Consider the following 18,952-nt stretch of genomic DNA (forward strand, 5'->3'; position numbering starts at 1 on the left):
GCTTTGTAATATAACTTGAAGTCTGTAATTGTGGTACCTCCAGCTTTGCTTTTCTTTTTCAAGGTCACTTTGGCCATTCGGGGTCTTTTGTAGTTCATCAACACAAGAAACAACAGGCATTGGTGAGGATGTGGGGAGAGGGGAACTCACTTGCATTGTTGGTGGGAATGCAAACTGTTGCACCGTGCACGGTTGCCACCGTGGAAAACAGTATGGAGAGCCCTCAAAAGAGTTATAAATAGAACTACCCTATGATCCAGCAATTACACTACTAGGTATTTACCCAAAGAGTATACAAAAATACTAATTCAAAGGAATACATGCACCCCAGTGTTTTTAGCAGTTTTAGCTACAATAGCCAAATTATGGAAGCAACACAAGTATCCATCAACTGATGAATGGATAAAGAAGAGGTGTGTGTGTGTGTGTGTGTGTGTGTGTGTGTGTGTGTATAATGGAATATTACTCAGGCATAGAAAAGAATGAAACTTTTCCATTTGCAATGACTTGGATGGAGCTAGAGAGGATAACACTAAGTGAAATAAGTCAGTCAGAGAAAGACAAATACCATATGATTTCACTCATATGTGGAATTTTCTTATTTGAGAGAGAGAGAGAGAGCATGAGAGGTGGAGAGGGGCAAGGAAACAGAGAGGATCTTAAGCAGGCTCCACACTCAGCACAGCACCCAATGCAGGCTCAATCCCACAACCCTGGGATCATGACCTAAGCCTATAACAAGAGTTGGAAGGTCAACTGTCTGTGTCACCCAGGTGCCCCTCATATGTGGAATTTAAGGAACAAAACAACGAGCAAAGGAAGAGAGAGAGAGAAAAAGAGAGAGAGAGAGAGAGAGAGGGGCAAACCAAGAAACAGACTCTTAATAATAGAGTACAATCTGAGGGTTAACAGAGGGGAGGTAGGGGGAGATAGGAAATGGGGATTGAAGATTGCACTTGTTGGGATGAGCACCTGGTATTTTATGGAAGTGTTGAATCACCAAATTGTATACGTGGAACTAATATTACACTGTATGTTAATGAAAGGGAATTTAAATTAAAACTTTAAAAAGAAAGTACACTTATCCTAATGAGTACTAAGAAATGTATAGAATGGTTGAATCATTATATTGTACCACTGAAACTAATAAAACAGTGGATGTTAATTACACTTTGGTTAAAAAATTTTTGAGGGAAAATAGATTTTTTAAAAAGACAAAAAGATAGAAAGGTTAACTGTGACTGTCCAGGTGGGACTAAGGTAACCATAAAGGTCCTCCAAATGTTGCGGAGGGAGACAAAAAGTTGGCGTCACAGAGACTTTGAAAATGCTACCCCGCTGGCTCTGAAGGTGGAGGAAGAGGTGGCCAGCAACAGAGACTGCAATAGATTCTCCTCTGAGCCTCCAGAAGGATCTCAACACTGCAGACATCTTGCTCTTACCCCGATGAGACTCCCTCCAAGCCCTGATTCCAAAACTGTAAGAGTGTGTATGTGTTTGTTTTAAGCAGCTAGCATGGGGATAGTTTACAGCAGCAGTAGAAACCTCATAGGGACACAGTCAATAAAATTCTTTGCAGGAACTGAGTTTAAGACTCAATTCTCTCATCAGCTTCCCTTGGATAAGGGCAATTGATATCAAAAACACAGTAGGTAGAAAGGAAAAATTAAATCAAGTTGGAGATATTCTTTCCCATTAGCTGGTAGAGTGAATTAATTCCTCAGGGCATAAATGCGGGTATGGTCTATGAGGCCTTTGAGCCAGTGAGACAGGAAGGAAGTCTGATCAAACTTAAAGTCATTCTTTGTCATTTCAATCTTTGGCTGTATTTCTGCATCCTTTCATTTCATGTTGATGCAACCATTTCATGTGGATTCTTTTCAGTGCCATCTTCCCCAGTTCTCTCTCAGGTTTCCTTCCAACATAAAAGATGAAATCGTAAATGCATCTGTGTGTGTGCATATGCGATGACTGAACTTACTTGCAAGAAAAATGTATGCAAACACACACATACCCAAGACACAACCATTACCCTAAAATGTTTTCTTTGAGGTCAAAAAAGAAGTTCCACATATTTTATCATTCCCAGCAATGTCCATATGCAGGTATGTTTCGAATCCCACATTACCATCAAAAATAGGGAATATGATGCCCGGGATGCTTAAATTTTTAGTAATTACCTAACAAAGCAGTTAAAGCCTATGTAACAGTCTTAAGTTATACCCAAATAGAAACTTGCACTGAGTACTCTTCATTTTTGTGTAGTTCCTTTAATTCACCAAAGTGTACACGTTACATATGCAGGTTGGTGTGTACAATTATACTCCAAAGATTTAATTCAGTGGGAAAAAAACTAATGGTGCATAGCTAAGGGTAGGATCTGGAGACCAGGTAGCTGATTCTCACTTAAGAGGGGTGCGAGATAGCACTTCTAATGAGGAAGAAATTCAAGTGTTAATATGAGTCTATGAACTATGGAATTACATTAAGTAATTCCCACAATAAACAAATTTTTTCTGTAAGTAGAAGATTAACCTCCATGTACAAATGTAGTAACAAGAGCCCGTAAATTGACTGAAGACAGAAGAGCACTACAGCCAAACACAACATCACACATGAGCCTTAGAAACACAATGTAGAGATTCACACCTGACCCCAGACCCATGAGGAGCCCAGCAGAGATCAGAAACACTCCCCAGCATATGATTCCGTTTGATTGTAAAGGTATAATGATATCTCATTTGACAAGGACAGCATGTTATACAGCAATAGCTGACTGACACAATAACCCAAGCGAACAGACCTGAGGCAATTAGAAGATGTGATGCTTTTTTTAAGTTTATTTATTTATTTTGAGAGACAGAGAGTGGGGGAGAGTGATGGAGTCACAGAGAGAGAGGGAAAGAGAATCCCAAGCAAGCTCCATGGTGTCAGCAGGGGAGCCCAATGCGGGGCTCGATCTCATCAACTGTGAGATCATGACCTGAGCTGAAACCAAGTGTCGGGTGCTTAACCAACTGAGCCACCCAGTGGCCCCAGAAGATGCTGCTTTTTATTTATGGCACATGATCTGACAATTGAGGAGCGCAGTCATGATCATTCTGTTATTCTAGTTTATTTCCAATGACTTTATGAACAAGCGGTGATGGTGGCATTCTAGACACCTAGGTGAACGCTTCTACTTACCAGAGAACTACTCAGAACACACCCAGTCTGAAGCACCTCTTCAGAAAGCCGTGGGTAACCTACATACTGACACATGAGTGACCCTGATTTTCCCTTTCTGTGCCAGAATTTATGTTTTAAATTTGTCAACAAAGAGGGAACCTGCAAACCCCTAGACACTCTGACCAGAGACCCCAATAAAGTCAGGGCCTGCCATTGTGGCCTTTCTCTCTCTCCTTCTGAATTTCCGTACGGTCCCTCCAGACCTTTCTGCCTATTCCTTGCAGAGACTATAAGTAATAAACCTTGTTTTTTTAGAGTTCTCTGATAGGTGTTGTGGAGGTGTGCCTTGCAATCACAGTAAGTACCCCAAGGGCCAGTGCAGTCACAGCATAGGCTCTGGTCAGGGAAATGTCTGTGGGAATGTTCATGGGCATCGGTGAGTGCCTGGGCTTTCCTACCTTAGACATCGATGTCAATATCCTGACATTTAGCCTGTTCATTTTAAGGAACACTGTTAGAGTCCACATTCTCAGGAAGAGTAGTTAAGGTAATGATATAAAAAGATTGACAGACTCAAGGTGAACACTGTGGTTTTGTATTCTCCTGGACAATAGAATTATGTAAAGAGCTTAGTGGCCAACTGTAGTTTTCTTCCATGTGAGGAATGATTATTCTTTTGGGAAATCTTGGGGAAATCTACTTGGCATGATAGAAGTCATTTGAAATGAAAATATTTTTAAGAAATCCAACTTCTGAAAAATAAAATAGAAATGAGAGGGAGGCAAACCATAAGAGACTCTTAATGATAGGGAAGAAAGTGAGGGTTGCTGGAGGGAGGTGAGTGGGGGGATGGGCTAAATGTGTGATGGGCATGAACAAGGGCACTTCTAATGAGTGGTAGGTGTTGCATGTAAATGATGAATCACTAAGTTCTACTCCTGAAACCAATACTACACTATATGTTAACTAACATGAATTTAAATAAAATCTTGAAAAGAAAAAGAAATCCAACTTTCCCATTGTAAGATACAGAAATTTCTAGGCCTTTGTGACCCAAGGATGGGGAAAACATTGGGAACGTATGAAAATGGACAAAGGATAAACTGTACATCAGACAGAGCAGAAGCTTAATAAAATGATTTACTTAAATGTATAGAGAAGTTGAAATCAAACAAATGGAAATTCCAGGAAAGAAATAGAAAGATCAGATTCTACTTCCACAGTCTGATAAAGGGATAGCAGTTCCTGTCTCTGAGGCTTTGAGCCCTGCAATCATGGGCACATCTTCAGCCCCAGGACAATTGACCCTTACGTCCCTGGAACCCCAACGATTCTTTTCAGAGCCCTCTTTATGTCTTTGTTCCTCAGGCTGTAGATGAAGGGGTTCAGCATGGGCGTGACCACCGTGTACATCACCGAGGCTGTGGCACTTGACCGTGAGCTCTGGGTAGCAGCAGAGCTGAGGTACACTCCTAGGACTGTACAGTAAAATAAGGAGACAACTGACAGGTGAGATGCACAGGTGGAAAATGCTTTATACTTGCCCTGAGCTGATGAGATCCCACGTATGGAGGAAACTATCTTAGAATAAGAGTAAAGGATCCCTGCTAGGGAAGCACCACCCAACAATCCAGCTGCAAAATGCATCACCATGTCATTAAGAAAGGTGTCAGAACAGGCAAGTTGGACCACTTGATTGATTTCACAAAAAAAGTGGGGGATTTCTACTTCTGTACAGAAGGACAGCCACAACATCATTAAGGTTTGTAATAACGAATTCAGGGTGCTCACCATCCAGGACACCAGAACAAGCAGTCCACAGAAGATGGGTTTCATGATGATTGTGTAGTGCAAAGGGTGACAGATGGCCACAAATCGGTCATAAGCCATCACAGACAGTAGAAAGTTGTCCAATCCAGCAAAGAGTAGGAAAAAGTACATCTGTGTGATGCAGCCTGCATAAGTTATGACTTTGTTCTGAGTCTGGATGTTCACCAGCATCTTCGGGACACTGGTGGAGGTGAAGCAAATGTCTACAAAGGACAGGTTGGCCAGGAAGAAGTACATGGGCGTATGGAGGTGGGAGTCAGAGCTGACGGCCAGGAGGATGAGCAGGTTGCCAAACACAGTGATCAGGTACATGGAGAGGAAAAGCCCAAATATGAGGGGCTGCAGTTCTAGACCTTCTGAAAATCCCAGAAGAAAAAATTCAGAAATATGTGTATCATTTCCTGGTTTCGTGTGCTGGAGGTGACTACCAGGGAACAAAAAAATAACATGACTAATTTTCTCGATAATGAACATTGCAAATATCATTGAAATGCTACAATTCTTATTTTGCATCAAAAGTGAATATCCATCATTTTTGTATGGAACTTGTCCCCTCTTAGCATCTCCATGCCAGCTCTGAATAGGTATTCACTTCCCACACTTAACATTTTCCCCAAGTGCTCATATTTTCTATACTTTTAATGAGGAATTCTGTCACCCGTTTGAGGAATAACCTTGAGCACTGACTAACCTTCACGCAAAGTGTATAAGTGTCTAGAAACAAAAGCCTGGAGGGTTCAGTGATGGAGAAAGGGGATAAGCAAATGAGACCAGATAAAATATCAGGGGTGACAGGTGCTGTGAAGAAAAACAAAGCCTGTGTAAAGGGAAGCGTGGATGGAGGGATGGCTCTTCCTGGTTGTTCGGGCACACAGGCACACATGTAAACAGAGCCCTCGAGGAGACAGGAGACACAAGGTCCTCTGGGGAAGAGCGTGCCCATCAGAGGGAACTATGAGTGTGACGGCTCTGAGGAAAGACGTGGGTTTTTCTAAATTAATTTTTTAAAGCATGAGGGTGGTCGACACACCAGGTCACGTTAGTTTGGGGGGCGCCACACAGTGATTCAACAAGTGTCAACATCACGCCCTGCTCACCAGGCTTGGAGCTGCCATCTGTCACCACACAGCCTGTGACAGCATCACTACAGTATTCCCTCCGCTGGGCCTTTTACTCCTGTGAGTCTCCCCTTCCTGAACATGGAAGGAATTCCTTAACCGGAAGCCAGTGTCTCCCACTCCCCTTCACCATCCTGCCTTTTGTTGTTTGCATAATGTGTTAAAGACCCAGGCTCAAAAGAAAGCCAGTGTGTCCAGGGGAAGGAGCGAGAGGAAGACTGATGAGAGGTGGTGGCAGGGAATGTGGAGGAATGAGGTGGCCTCCCTGACACTGATGAAACTTCCCAGCACAAGGAATCCCTCCTTCACATGGTGTTCCTTGCACTTTATTAATTTCGTTTCCAAGGAATCTTTGAATAGAAATGGGCCTTCTTAGCTTCATATGTTGGTAGTAATCTGGCACCTGTATTTTAAGGGTCATGTATTAGAGCTATGGGTTTCAGGACTTCTCCTTGAGAACCACTATGTCGCACGTGGACACACACACACACACACACTCACACATACACACACATACACACACACACTATAGCCTCCTATAGCTATTCTCACCTATGGCCACAATATTATACAAACAATGATACAAGGCAGGCTGTCAACATCAGATTGTCTTTCCTCTAAAGATGTAAAAATGTGTCCAAATTCCATGAGCATGTAAACATGGGTCTTCATTTTAATAAGATCATTTCATGTCCAGTGTTTAAAGAAAACTAAAAAATCAAATTCAAAAACTGAGAGCAAGAAAAGTGGGGAGAAAGATCTGATGAGCTCAGGTGGCCCCTAGCGATGGTGATGAGAAAGGTGTCCCTGGTTCTGGTGACACCCCAACCCCAGGTACATCTCCTTGATGCCTAGAATAATAAAGCAGCAAAAACAATTTATCCAAAAGAAAACGTATGAATGTCTTCATGTTATCAAGACATCCCACCAGAATAACAAGCAAGGAAAGACACCAACAATTCACAAAATGAAATGCACAGAGTACAAAAAAATGGGAGATTTTCAAAGATTATTTGCTCAAAAAAACTTTTTCTAAAAAATATATAATTCCAAACTTGCATAATCAGAAACTTGGGTTTCAAATTTGGAATCTACAGATATTTGCTCTTTGAACTTGGAACACCAACAAATCTATTCTCATATGGCCCAGGAACAGATGAAGCTGGCCCTTCCCTCACATTCCTTTGTAATTCCTGGGCTTTGGGTTTTAATCTCTTTTTTGGCAAACTCATCGGGCAACTCTCCTCCTGTTTCTGATTTTTGTCCAACGTGTGTAGGCATCCCTACAGTCTACCCTATAAAATCCTGTACGTGCCTCAAAAACCTATTTCCTTTCTTCATCTGTATATCCCTGAGTGCATTATGTCGCACACACATTTATGTCACCCAGTCTACTTTCTTCATTTAATCTAAGATCCAAATGAGCAGGACCTCACCTCCTTTGTTCATTTTTGCCATTTGATAAAGGTGTGCACTGAGATAGAAACACCCTTCTAGAAAATAGAATTTATTTTTTGAGGAACCTCCACACTGTTTTCCAGAGTGGCTGCACCAGTTTGCGTTCCCACCAACAGTGCAAAAGTGTTCCCATTTTGCCACATCCTCGAACCAGCAATAGCACTACTAGGAATTTATCCAAGAGATACAGGAGTGCTGGCTCATACAGGCACATGTACCCCAATGTTTACACTATCGACAGCACTATCGACAGTAGCCAAATTATGGAAAGAGCCCAAATGTCCATCAACTGATGAATGGATAAAGAAGATGCGGTATATACATACAATGGAATCCTACTTGGCAATGAGAAAGAATGAAATCCTGCCATTTGCAGCAACGTGAATGGAACTGGAGGGTATTATGCTAAGTGAAATAAGTCAGTCAGAGAAAGACAGGTATCAATGTTTTCACTCGTATGTGGAACTTGGGAAACTTAACAGAAGACCTTGGGGGAAGGGAAGGGGAAAAATAGTTACAAACTGAGAGGGAGGGAAGCCAAACCATAAGAGACTCTTAAATACAGAGAACAAACTGAGGGTTGATGGGGAGGTAGGAGGGCAGGGTAGAGGGGAAAATGGGTGATGGGCATTGAGGAAGGCACTTGTTGGGATGAGCACTGGGTGTTGTACGTAAGCGATGAATCATGGGAATTTACCCCCAAAATCAAGAGCACATTGTACACACTGTATGTTAACCAACTTGAAAATTAAATTAAATTAAATTAAATTAAATTAAATTAAATTAAATTAAATTTTAAAAAAAGAAAGTGGAGTTTATAAAATAAAAAGAACAGCAGGAACAAGAAAACCAGGATAAACATAGTGGATTCAAAACAACCTTGTTAATTGAAATTGAATTTTAAAAGACTGTCTTCTGCAAGAAAAGGTTAAAAATAACAATAATTTCATCGCATTAACACAGGTCTCTATATCAAAATGGCATGGGCAACAACCAAAAGCAGATATGAAAATATAATTTATAACTATCATTCATTTAAAAGTAGTGCAGGGAGCATTATCTAAAATTATAATTTCATCCTATATAAACATAAGTGGAGTCACACATTCTTGTGAGAAAGATATAAGTTGAATGCAAGAGGAATTCATGTCTCCACAGGATGGTAGAAGGATGATTGCTAGCTCTGAGGACGGATCTAATCACAAGAAGCAAAAGATAGTGAGGAATCACAGATGTGAGGGAAGGTGGCAATACATACAAAAGGCAGTTTATTACTACAAGGCACATAAAAAGCAATGGGTGGGAGACAAAATATGACTGATAGACTTGACCACTCAAAGTTTATAAACTCTCACACCACCCAGAAAATATATCTGTACATACATACAAGAATTAAACAGCAGATAGCAAACTTGGCTTAAAATTTTGCAATTATTTCTTTTGTTTGCTTCATGTTTTTATTTACATTCTAGTTGGTTAGCATACAGTTTAATATCGGTGTAGGAGGAGAATTATTCGTTGAAAGAATGCAATCAAAGAGCAAAAGGAAAGTGATTCAGCAAGAACAACAAACAAACAAACAAAAGCAGGAATAAGAATGTTCAGACCCCAGGATACAAGGCAAAGAACTTTCCCAAATAAGTACGACAGAGAAAGTAAATGGCTAACGAACCCAGAAATATTTTCCGGCTCCAGGTAATGAAATAAGTGGAAAATAAAGCCCTCTAGCATATGCCTGTTTGTCTTTTAAATAAAAATTTTAAATGAATACCTAATGTGAGAGAAGATTCTGTGAAATGTATGTCTTCAGAACTGCAGTTGCAAGATTGTGGCTCCCTCCATTGGTCTGGATCTTTCTAATGGATGCAGAATATGCTCCAATATACCCCATCTTAAAAATATTTTTTAAATTCCCTCACTGCACTGCAATGCTCTCCATACCTAATAGTGTTTTTTCATATTCCCTTTAACTGCAAAACTCCTTGGAAGTGTTCAGATTTTCCTGGGAGTCAGTATCCCCATTCCTTCTTTAGTCTCATCCAAATGGACTTTTATTCCCACCACCTAATTGTGGACAATAGTCCTTGCATCTCCGAGTTCACCAGACATTTCTTTTTTAAACATATTAAATAAATTGATTATAAATGAATGAATTCACCACACCAGCTTGTCTCCAGACTAGGCTGGTTAGGCTCTCCGGTGACCTCAAGTAAAAGCTTTCAGCTTCCATTCTCTCTGAACCTTTCCTGAAGTACCTGCTGAGATCTGAGACCCACCTGGATGGGGTCTCTGAGAGGAAGGTTTCCATGCGGAAGTCCAAATTCCTCCCCATTGGTTGATGATGGAAACCAAAGCTCTGTTCCCAGACTGCAGGAAGGAGTGAAGCATCGGTCCCCAAGCCAGACTTAGGAATCCAAATGCAAAAACCATATGTCCTCCAGCTTAAGATTGGAGCAGGAGGTCAGGGGCTGCAACTGAGGAGACATTTATAGCTCCTTATGTTTGCTGTATCTGCTCCCTATACCTGCTCATTAGACACATTTCCCATTATTACTCCAACCCCTGAGCACATCTCCCTAGGGGAACTTATATGGACAGAATGGAATTTTTTCCTGTAGATTCTCTGTTCCCAAGAGATCAGATTAGAATCAGGCATATCCAATTTTTATTACCCTTCCTTGAACTTTCCTGGCTTCCAGAGCTCTAACATTGAAACTTTTCACAGCCCTAAGTGAAAGGTTTTTTTCCAAATCTAAAACTCAGGAACTTGTCTTGACTATATCCCTTGGTTCTCCAAAACAATGACTTGTGGTGGGAACACAGCTCCTGATAGCTCTAGAAAAATCCCTATTCCTTCTCCGACAAGCAAAGGTGTGTTCCTTTCCTATACAGTCATGGGTACAACAATCTTTGGCTTCATAATTATTTTGACAAATCAGTTAAGAGTTTGTATCTTTAATACAGGTTAAAAGTTGACATTTATGAAACATTTGGTAATTCAAGCTATATTTTAAAGCATAGTCATCAGGATAGTAATGTACTGGCACAAAAACAGACACATAGATCAATGGAACAGAACAGAAATCCCAGAAATGGACCCACAACTATATGATTAACTAATCTTTGACAAAGTAGGAAAGAATATCCAATAGAAAAAAGACAGTCTCTTCAACAATGGTGTTGAAAAATTGGACAGCAACATGCAGAATGAAACTGGACCACTTTCTTACAACAAACACAAAAATAAATTCAAAATGTGTGAAAGACCTCAATGTGAGACCATCAAAATCCTAGTGGAGAACACAGGCAGCAATCTCTCTGCCCTCAGCTGCAGCAACTTCTTTTTTATAAATGTTTATTTATTTTAGAGAGAGAGAGAGAGAGAGCACGAGCAGAGGAGGGGCAGAGAGAGAGGGAGACACAGAATCTGAAGCAGACTCCAGGCTCCAAGCTGTCAGCACAGAGCCCAATGAGGGGCTCGAACTCACGAGCTGTGAGATCATGACCTGAGCCGAAGTCGGACGCTTAACTGACTGAGTCACCCAGGCTCCCCTGCAGCAACTTCTTATTAGACATGATGCCTGGAGGCAAGGGAAACAACAGCAAATATGAACTATTGGGACTTCTTCAAGATAAAAAGCTTCTGCACAGCAAAGGAAACAATCAACAAAACTAAAAGGCTGCCTGCAGAATGGGAGAAGATATTTACAAATGACATATCTGATATAAGGTTAGTGTCCAAAATCTATAAAGAACTTCTCAAACTCCACACTGAAAAATTAATAATCCAGTGAAGATTTGGGCAGAAGACATGAACACTTTTCCAAAGACATGCAGATGGCTGACAGACACACGAAAAGATGCTCAATGTCACTCATCGTTAGGGAAATACAAATCAAAACCACAGTGAGATATCACCTCACACCTGTCAGGATGGCTAAATTTAACAATGCAGGAAACAACAGGTGTTGGCCAGCATGTGGATAAAGGGGAACCCTCTTACACTGTAAGTGGGAATGCAAACTGGTGCAGCCACTCTGGAAAACAGTATGGGGGTTCCTCAAAAAATTAAAAATAAGACTATCCTACAATCCAGCAAATGTACTACTAGATATTTACCCAAAGGATAGAAAAGTAATGATTCAAAGGTGCACATGCACTCCAATGTTTATAGCAGCATTATCTACAAGAGCCAAATAATGGAGAGAGCCCAAATGCCAATTGAGTGATGAATGGATAAAGAAGATGTGGTTTATGTATACAATTGACTATTACTCAGGCATAAAAAAGACTGAAATCTTTCCATTTGCAATGAGTGCATTATGCTAAGCAAAATAAGCCAGAGAAAGACAAATACCATATGATTTCATTCACACGTGGAATTTAAGAAATGAAACAGATGAACATAGGGGAAGGAAGAAAATAGAGAGAGGGAGGTAAACCATAAGAGACTCTTAGCTATAGAGTACAAACTAGGGGTTGCCGGGGAGGAGGTGGGCAGGGGAGGGGTTAAATGGGTGATGGGGATTAAGGAGCACACTTGTTGTGATGAGCACTGGGTGTTGTAGGTAAGTGATGAGTCATTAAATTCTACTCCTAAAACAAATATTACACTGCATGTTAACTAACAAGAATTTAAATAAAAACTTGAGGGGTGCCTGGGTGGCTCAGTCAGTTGAGCATTTGACTTCAGCTCGGGTCATGAGCTCACCGTTTCTGAGTTCAAGCCCCATGTCGGGCTCTGTGCTGACAGCTCAGAGCCTGGAGCCTGCTTCAGATTCTGGGTCTTCCTCTCTCTCTTCCTCTTCCCTACTTGTGCTCTCTCTCTCTCTCTCTCTCTCTCTCTCTCTCTCTCAAAAATAAATAAACATTTTTTAAAAAAAGCTTGAAACATTTAAAAAAAGATCTTTTCAGGCACCATGGGCTGAGCTTGAAACTGTATATGTATTGTCTCATTTATTTTTTTCAAAAGCCATTCTATGAGGGCCATAATGTTAGGAGCCTCATTCCACATTTGCAGAGATGTGACTTGGAAGGGTTGAGTGGTCACCCCAAAATTATGGACTGGACCATTATGAACTGATGTGCTTCTATTGGAATGCTGAGTTCTCTTGCTCTAGACCAGTGGATCTCAGCCAGGGATGATTTTGCCTCCAAAGGACACTTGAAAATACCTGGAGAAGGTTTTGTTTGTCATAGCTTAGGAAGTGCTCCTGTTAATTTGACATGCCCAGGGTGGCCCAGAAATTCTGCCTTGTAACTAGCTCCCTGTTGTTACTTTAACAATCTTGGTCTGTAGACAACCTTTGCATGTTAAGACTGTGGTCCAGGGGCGCCTGGGTGGCGCAGTCGGTTGAGCGTCCGACTTCAGCCAGGTCACGATCTCACGGTCCGTGAGTTCGAGCCCCGCGTCGGGCTCTGGGCTGATGGCTCGGAGCCTGGAGCCTGTCTCCAATTCTGTGTCTCCCTCTCTCTCTGCCCCTCCCCCGTTCATGCTCTGTCTCTCTCTGTCCCAAAAATAAATTAAAAAAAAAAAAAAAAAAAAAAAGACTGTGGTCCAGTGGTGGAATCAAGTGTGAGTATTTTTGGGTTTTCTTCTATAAGAATCCCCCTACCTACCTCGGGTCTGACCTTAGGCAGTCAAATGTGGGACTCAGGGGCTCAGCTTCTTTATACACAAGTTTGCAGGTGTCTCTTTTTCCTCATGACAGGAAATGAATCTTCCAAGCCTTTGTTCCTTTATCTGTAAACTAGAGAAATTCCATCTAAGCATTTGGTGTGAGAATCCTTTTGGTTAGTAATATCTTTTTAAAAAATTTAATGTTTATTTATTTTTGAGAGAGAGAGAGAGCATGAGTAGAGGAGGGCAGAGGGAGACACAGAATCCAAAGCAGGCTCTAGGCTCTGAGCTGTCACCACAGAGCTTGATGCAGGGCTTGAACCCACAAACCGTGAGATCATAACCTGAGCCAAAGTCGGACGCTTAACCAACTGAGCCATGCAGGCACCCTGAGAAGTTAGCAATTTTTTAGATCTCACAGGGAATTACCTGGCACAGAGAAGGTGCTCAATCCACAGGGGCTACTGTGACCTTCTAAGTTCCACATTGACTAAGTTGATGATGACACGCCCCTCCAAAAAAGTCTCTTGGGACAGGAAGTGAGTCCAGGATTATTCTGCTTCAGGGGCAGTTTTTTGGGTGGGTTGGGAAGGCAGTGGGTGTAGATGGCAGCATCCAACACAACTGGGGGCCCAGGCACTCACTGGCACACTCTTACATTCATCCCTGGGTGAAGTCCCTGGCTGAGATCTCCTGGGGCACTAAGCGTGCTCCCTTGGGATAGAGCTTATGTGGGTAAAGTATAATTGTTCCTCTTACTCTCCTCAATGCGTTCAATATTGAGTGTTTTTTGCTCCAACTTTGGGCTTGAGTTTCTTCATCAGGCCCCTGGACTTCCATGAAGATACTCTCAGCAATGAGTTACTGTCTTTTCTTAGGGAAAAGATGTGAGAAAACTCCAATTTCACCGTTTTGACGATCTGTTTTTTTAATTGGGAAAATACATGTTTTCTAGAAGCTCCACTAACAGATTTCAACTCATATGTTTGGGCAAACTTGTGTCACATGGTATGGTCAGCAGAATGATGGCCTTCCAAAAATGTCTGCTTCCCAATCCTCAGAAGCTGTGAAAATGTTAGGTTACAAGGGAAAAGGGATTAAAGTTATAGAAGGAATTAAGTTTGCTCATCACTTGATCTTAAGATAGAGGTTATCTGGGGCTAACTGGATGAAGCCCTTGTAATCCCAAAGGTCCATGAAGAGAAAAAGGAGGCAGCTTAAGGGTCCAGGAAATGAGAGAAGGGAAAGACTCAGTCAGCCACTGCTGGCATTGAAGACACAGGCTGGAGCCATAGGACAAGGGAGGAGGATGTTCCCTAGAAGCTAGAGAAGGCAAGAAAGGGGGTTATCCTCCTGGAATCTCTAGAAAGGAATGCAGCTGTGAAGACATCTTGATTTCTATCCCAGGGAGACCCATTTTGGACTTCTGATCTCCAGAACTGTAAGCTAATACCTTTGTGCTCTTTTTAAGCCACCAAGTCTGCCGTCGCTGGTTACAACAGCAACAGTAAGCCAAAGCACATGATGACCCCTTTATTAATGTTTTGAGTATATTGCCACCCCCATCAATATCCTGCTACTAGGAAAAAGGGGAGAATCAATATTGGAAAGGCAACATAGCCTCTGTTCTTGATTAGAACCTGTAATAAACTTCCATTTCACCAAACTGTGAAATTGACGGGAGAATAAGAAAACACAAATCCTATAAAATAAAATATGTCATACTATAATTTTTTAATGTTTATTTATTTTTGAGAGAGAGACAGAGTGTGAGCTGGGGAAGGGGAAGAGAGAGGGGGAGACACAGAATCTGAAGGAGGCTCCAGGCTCTGAGCTGTCAGCACAGAGCCCGACATGGGGCTCGAACCCATGAACCACGAGATCATGACCTGAGCCAAAGCCGGATGCTTAGCCTACTGAGCCACCCAGGCGACCCATAAAATCTGGCATATTATAAAAGTGGAATAAAAAAAACAATGAGGGAAGCAAGGCTTTAGAAATAAGAGGTGTTTGGACAATTTGTTATTAGTTAGAAGCAAAATAACATTAAAGTTCTATCTTAATGACATCCGCTTGTTGGCATAAAGAGAGTGAACATGTAGAAAAGCAAAATGAATAAAGTGAACTTGTAGAAAAAACATAGCAGTGGACATCTAGAAGAAAGATTAGGTTAATCCTCTGAGCATAAACCAGATGGAAGAAAAAGCAAAGAACTGAGAACATAATCAATGGATTCCAGTGCCTTGAAATCTGTAGGTCCAACAATAAAGAAAATTTACAAACAAGTGTAAAACTAGGGAAAATATTTAGAACACGTTGGATATTACAAAGCATAAAGTGTAGACATATAAAAAATTATTTTAACCCAATTAGAATAAAAATACCCGAGAAATGGTCTAAAGATGCAAACCAAAAATATAGGAAGAAAACATGCAAATAAATATACAAACTTGAAAATGTGCTAAACTTTGTAACAATCAAATGAAGTAAAATTATAATATTAAGGAAAACTTAATAAACCTCAGTGTAGGGTTTGGATTTAAAACTCCGTCATTAGAGCTATACCAGGCACTGTAAAGATAGGTAAGAGACAGTTCTGAAACTCAAGAAATTTGTAGAGTGGACAAGTTGAGAAATTTAATAACGTTGATGGGACTGGAAGGAAAGTAGATCAGGAAAAAAACGTGGAGGGGATCAAATCTTTGGGTTCATTTTATTCATGTGACCTGAGAAAACATCTCTGTGAATGAGTTTTCAGGACATTTCCAAAATAGGCACACATCCCATCCCTCTGAGGATAGATATTAAATACATGAGATTTGATTCATTTTTTTTAAAGAAATCCAAACCATTACCAAATATAACTGAGAAAATATCAGGTTCTGTTCACACCAAGTTAAAATGAGTGGTTATAAAGTGAAAAAGGGAACTCAAGATATAGCCTGAAGAAAAACCGAGAGGGCAGGGAAGACCCCAGGAAAGTACTGCTTTAAAACAGGTACAACTGGGGAAAAAATAAAGATATTGGATGAAGCAAGCCAGGATTTCTGGGCCTCCATATTGTGCACCCAGTTACCATAAGACTCCTCCAGAGACCCCACTGCTGAGAGGCACCACCCTGCTGAGGAGTCTCCGGAGAGCCCCCTTCATGTCCCTATTCCTCAGACTGTAGATGAAGGGGTTCAGCATGGGCGTGACAATCGTGTACATCACTGAGGCCACCAGACTTGTCCTAGAGGATGAAGTCGCTGCAGAACTGAGGTAGACCCCAAGACCTGTTCCATAGAACAAGGAGACCACTGAGAGGTGAGACCCACACATGGAAAAGGCTTTGTACTTGCCAGTAGCTGAGGAAATGTTGAGTATGGAGGAAACAATTTGAAAGTAGGACAAAAGTATTCCGTTGAAAGGAATCACGGCCAGAAGGCCAGTTGCAGAATACACCACCATGGTATTGACGAAGGTGTCAGAACAGGCAAGCTTCAGGACTTCGGGAAGATCACAAAAGAAGTGTGGGATTTCCATGTTTGTGCAGAAGGACAGCCTCAAAAGGGTCAAGGTCTCGAGCAGGGAACCCATGATACTGAGGCACCAGGATCCCAATGCCAACAGCCCACAGAACTGGCCGTTCATGATGATTGAGTAGTGCAGGGGGTGACAGATGGCCACAAAGCGGTCATAGGCCATCGAGGTCAGGAGTAAGTTGTCCAGGCATCCAAACACAATGAAAAAAAATATCTGGCTGAGGCAGCCTTCATATGTTATGATTGTGCTCTGAGTCTGGATATTCCAGAGCATCTTCGGGACAGTAGTGGAGGTAAAACAGATGTCAGCCAAGGACAGGTTGGAAAGGAAGAAGTACATGGGGGTGTGGAGGAGGGAGTCAGAGCAGATGGCCAGGATGATGAGCAGGTTCCCAGTGACCGTGACCAAGTACATGGACAGGAACAGCCCAAAGAGCACACATTGAATATCTGACTTTGCTGAAAATCCCAAGAGGAGAAATTCCGAAGCACGTGTTTGATTTCCTGATTCCATGTGGATGAAACCACTACCAGGAAAGAGAGGGGAAAAAAAATCAACATTCAATTACCATCACTTTGATGGCACAGAAATGTGGTTGCCTTCGATTTCAGGTGAATGGATTAATAAAGTACTGCCCCTTATATCATTGCCTCAGTTGGGGAGTTTTAAATGCTTTCATCCTTCCTTTGTACCGCTACTCACTGGAAATGTAATCCTCGTTCCAAAGCAGCTGTCCCCCTTCATCGCCTGGCTACTCAGAGTGTGGTCCATGGATCAGCAGGATCAACATTGCCCAAGAGCTTATGTGAATGCCGAGTCCCAGGCCACATTCACCTTGCCGAATCAGAAGCTACACTGCAACAAGGTCGCAGAGTCTCACCTGTTCATTCACGACTGTGTAGTGTTGGTCTAGAACCTCGGTGGCATCAGGTCCTTCAACTTTTATCTCCCCACTTTTATTTTCTTCTACATCTTGTGTCAAACCTCCTTACTTAATATGTAGGCAAAAATTGGAGCCCAATTAATAGAGCTTTTTTCTGCCATCCGTGTGGAGTTCATACTTTCATTCATTGGCCTTAACTATTCCAAACACTGCTTATGAAGCCTGAATTTAGTTTTTCAATGCAAATATCTATAAAAGGTATACAAGCACCGCATATTAGGCTGATGTTACATTTGGGTATTTTTTGTTTTTAAGGTTAAGATTCAGAGCTTTTATACACATACATATGTTGTAGACTGTGGCTCTAAAGTTCTTGTCTCGCAAGAAAGCGGGATGCAGGATTAAAATGCGAGAGATGGCTAATGTCCGGGAGAAGACAAGAGCCCCGATTAAGGGTCCTTGCTCTGTTTTTATTAGGATCAGAAAGCTTACAGACATGGTGATGGACGTGCATAAAGAGACAATGAAACTGTGAACATTAACTCATGGACAGGAGGGAAAGGGGGTTTTGAAGATATGTGGGGTTAGGGGCTTGGGTTAATACAAAACAAAACCCTGGCCCCGGGAGGCTGGGTGGAAGGTTGTTTACAACAGACATGAAGCACCACCTCTGTTTACCAAAATTGGTCTAGAGGACAAGAAAGACAGAGCATGCTACCTCAGGATCAACAAGGCACCTTTCTTTTGTTAATTAGCTCCTCTGGGCAACTTCTGGGCAACTTCACCCTACAGAGGTCTATAGCCCTATTTACCTGTTTACCTAATTTGGTCCTTCCTTTCTGGGAAAGCAGCTTTCTGCTATTGTACTAAGTTGGGGGGGGGGGCGCTTCCTCCCTGAATACCTAATCTTGTTTACCTCATATACCTTTGTTCTGTATTGGGGACTTTGTCCCGCCCTCTCTATACTGGGGTCTCTGCCCAGCCCTCTCTATACCTATGTACCTAATCTTGTTTACCCAAACGGTTGTGAGCATCCTGTGGCTTTCTAATTCTTGATGCCTTGTTAACCCATCCGTGCAAGCCCAGGGAATTCCTAAGCTTATTCCCCGCATACATATATACACATGCACTTTAAAGAGAACCTACAAAATTCTCTCTCCAGATAAATAAGCAAACAAATTAATTAATTAAAATATTTGAAACAATGGGGTGCTTGGGTGGCTCAGCCAGTTAAGCATCTGACTCTTTTTTAAATTTTTTAAATTTTTTTAATGTTTATTTTTGAGACAGAGAGAGTGAACAGGGGAGGGGCAGAGAGAGAGAGGGAGGCGCAGAATCTGAAACAGGCTC

The 18,952-nt window shown here is 41.7% G+C and overlaps 2 protein-coding genes across 2 annotated transcripts; both read right to left on the minus strand.

Moving 5' to 3' along the window:
* Window positions 1-4,476: 4,476 nt before the first annotated feature.
* On the minus strand, window positions 4,477-5,484 carry LOC125929133 (olfactory receptor 7A17-like). The gene has a single exon (XM_049640058.1). The coding sequence runs from the start codon at window positions 5,482-5,484 to the stop codon at window positions 4,477-4,479; it is 1,008 nt and encodes a 335-aa protein (XP_049496015.1).
* Window positions 5,485-16,266: 10,782 nt separating this feature from the next.
* LOC125929135 (olfactory receptor 7C1-like) lies at window positions 16,267-17,232 on the minus strand. The gene has a single exon (XM_049640060.1). It carries the CDS (start codon window positions 17,230-17,232, stop codon window positions 16,267-16,269), a length of 966 nt encoding a protein of 321 aa, XP_049496017.1.
* Between the last annotated feature and the right edge of the window lie 1,720 nt (window positions 17,233-18,952).

Source organism: Panthera uncia, chromosome A2 (genome assembly GCF_023721935.1).
Source record: "Panthera uncia isolate 11264 chromosome A2, Puncia_PCG_1.0, whole genome shotgun sequence".
NCBI classification, from domain to species: domain Eukaryota; kingdom Metazoa; phylum Chordata; class Mammalia; order Carnivora; family Felidae; genus Panthera; species Panthera uncia.

Excerpts from the sequence above, each read along its gene's own strand:
- LOC125929133 (XM_049640058.1), bottom strand. The coding sequence starts at position 5,484 with ATGATATTTGCAATGTTCATTATCGAGAAAATTAGTCATGTTATTTTT.
- LOC125929135 (XM_049640060.1), bottom strand. The coding sequence starts at position 17,232 with ATGGAATCAGGAAATCAAACACGTGCTTCGGAATTTCTCCTCTTGGGA.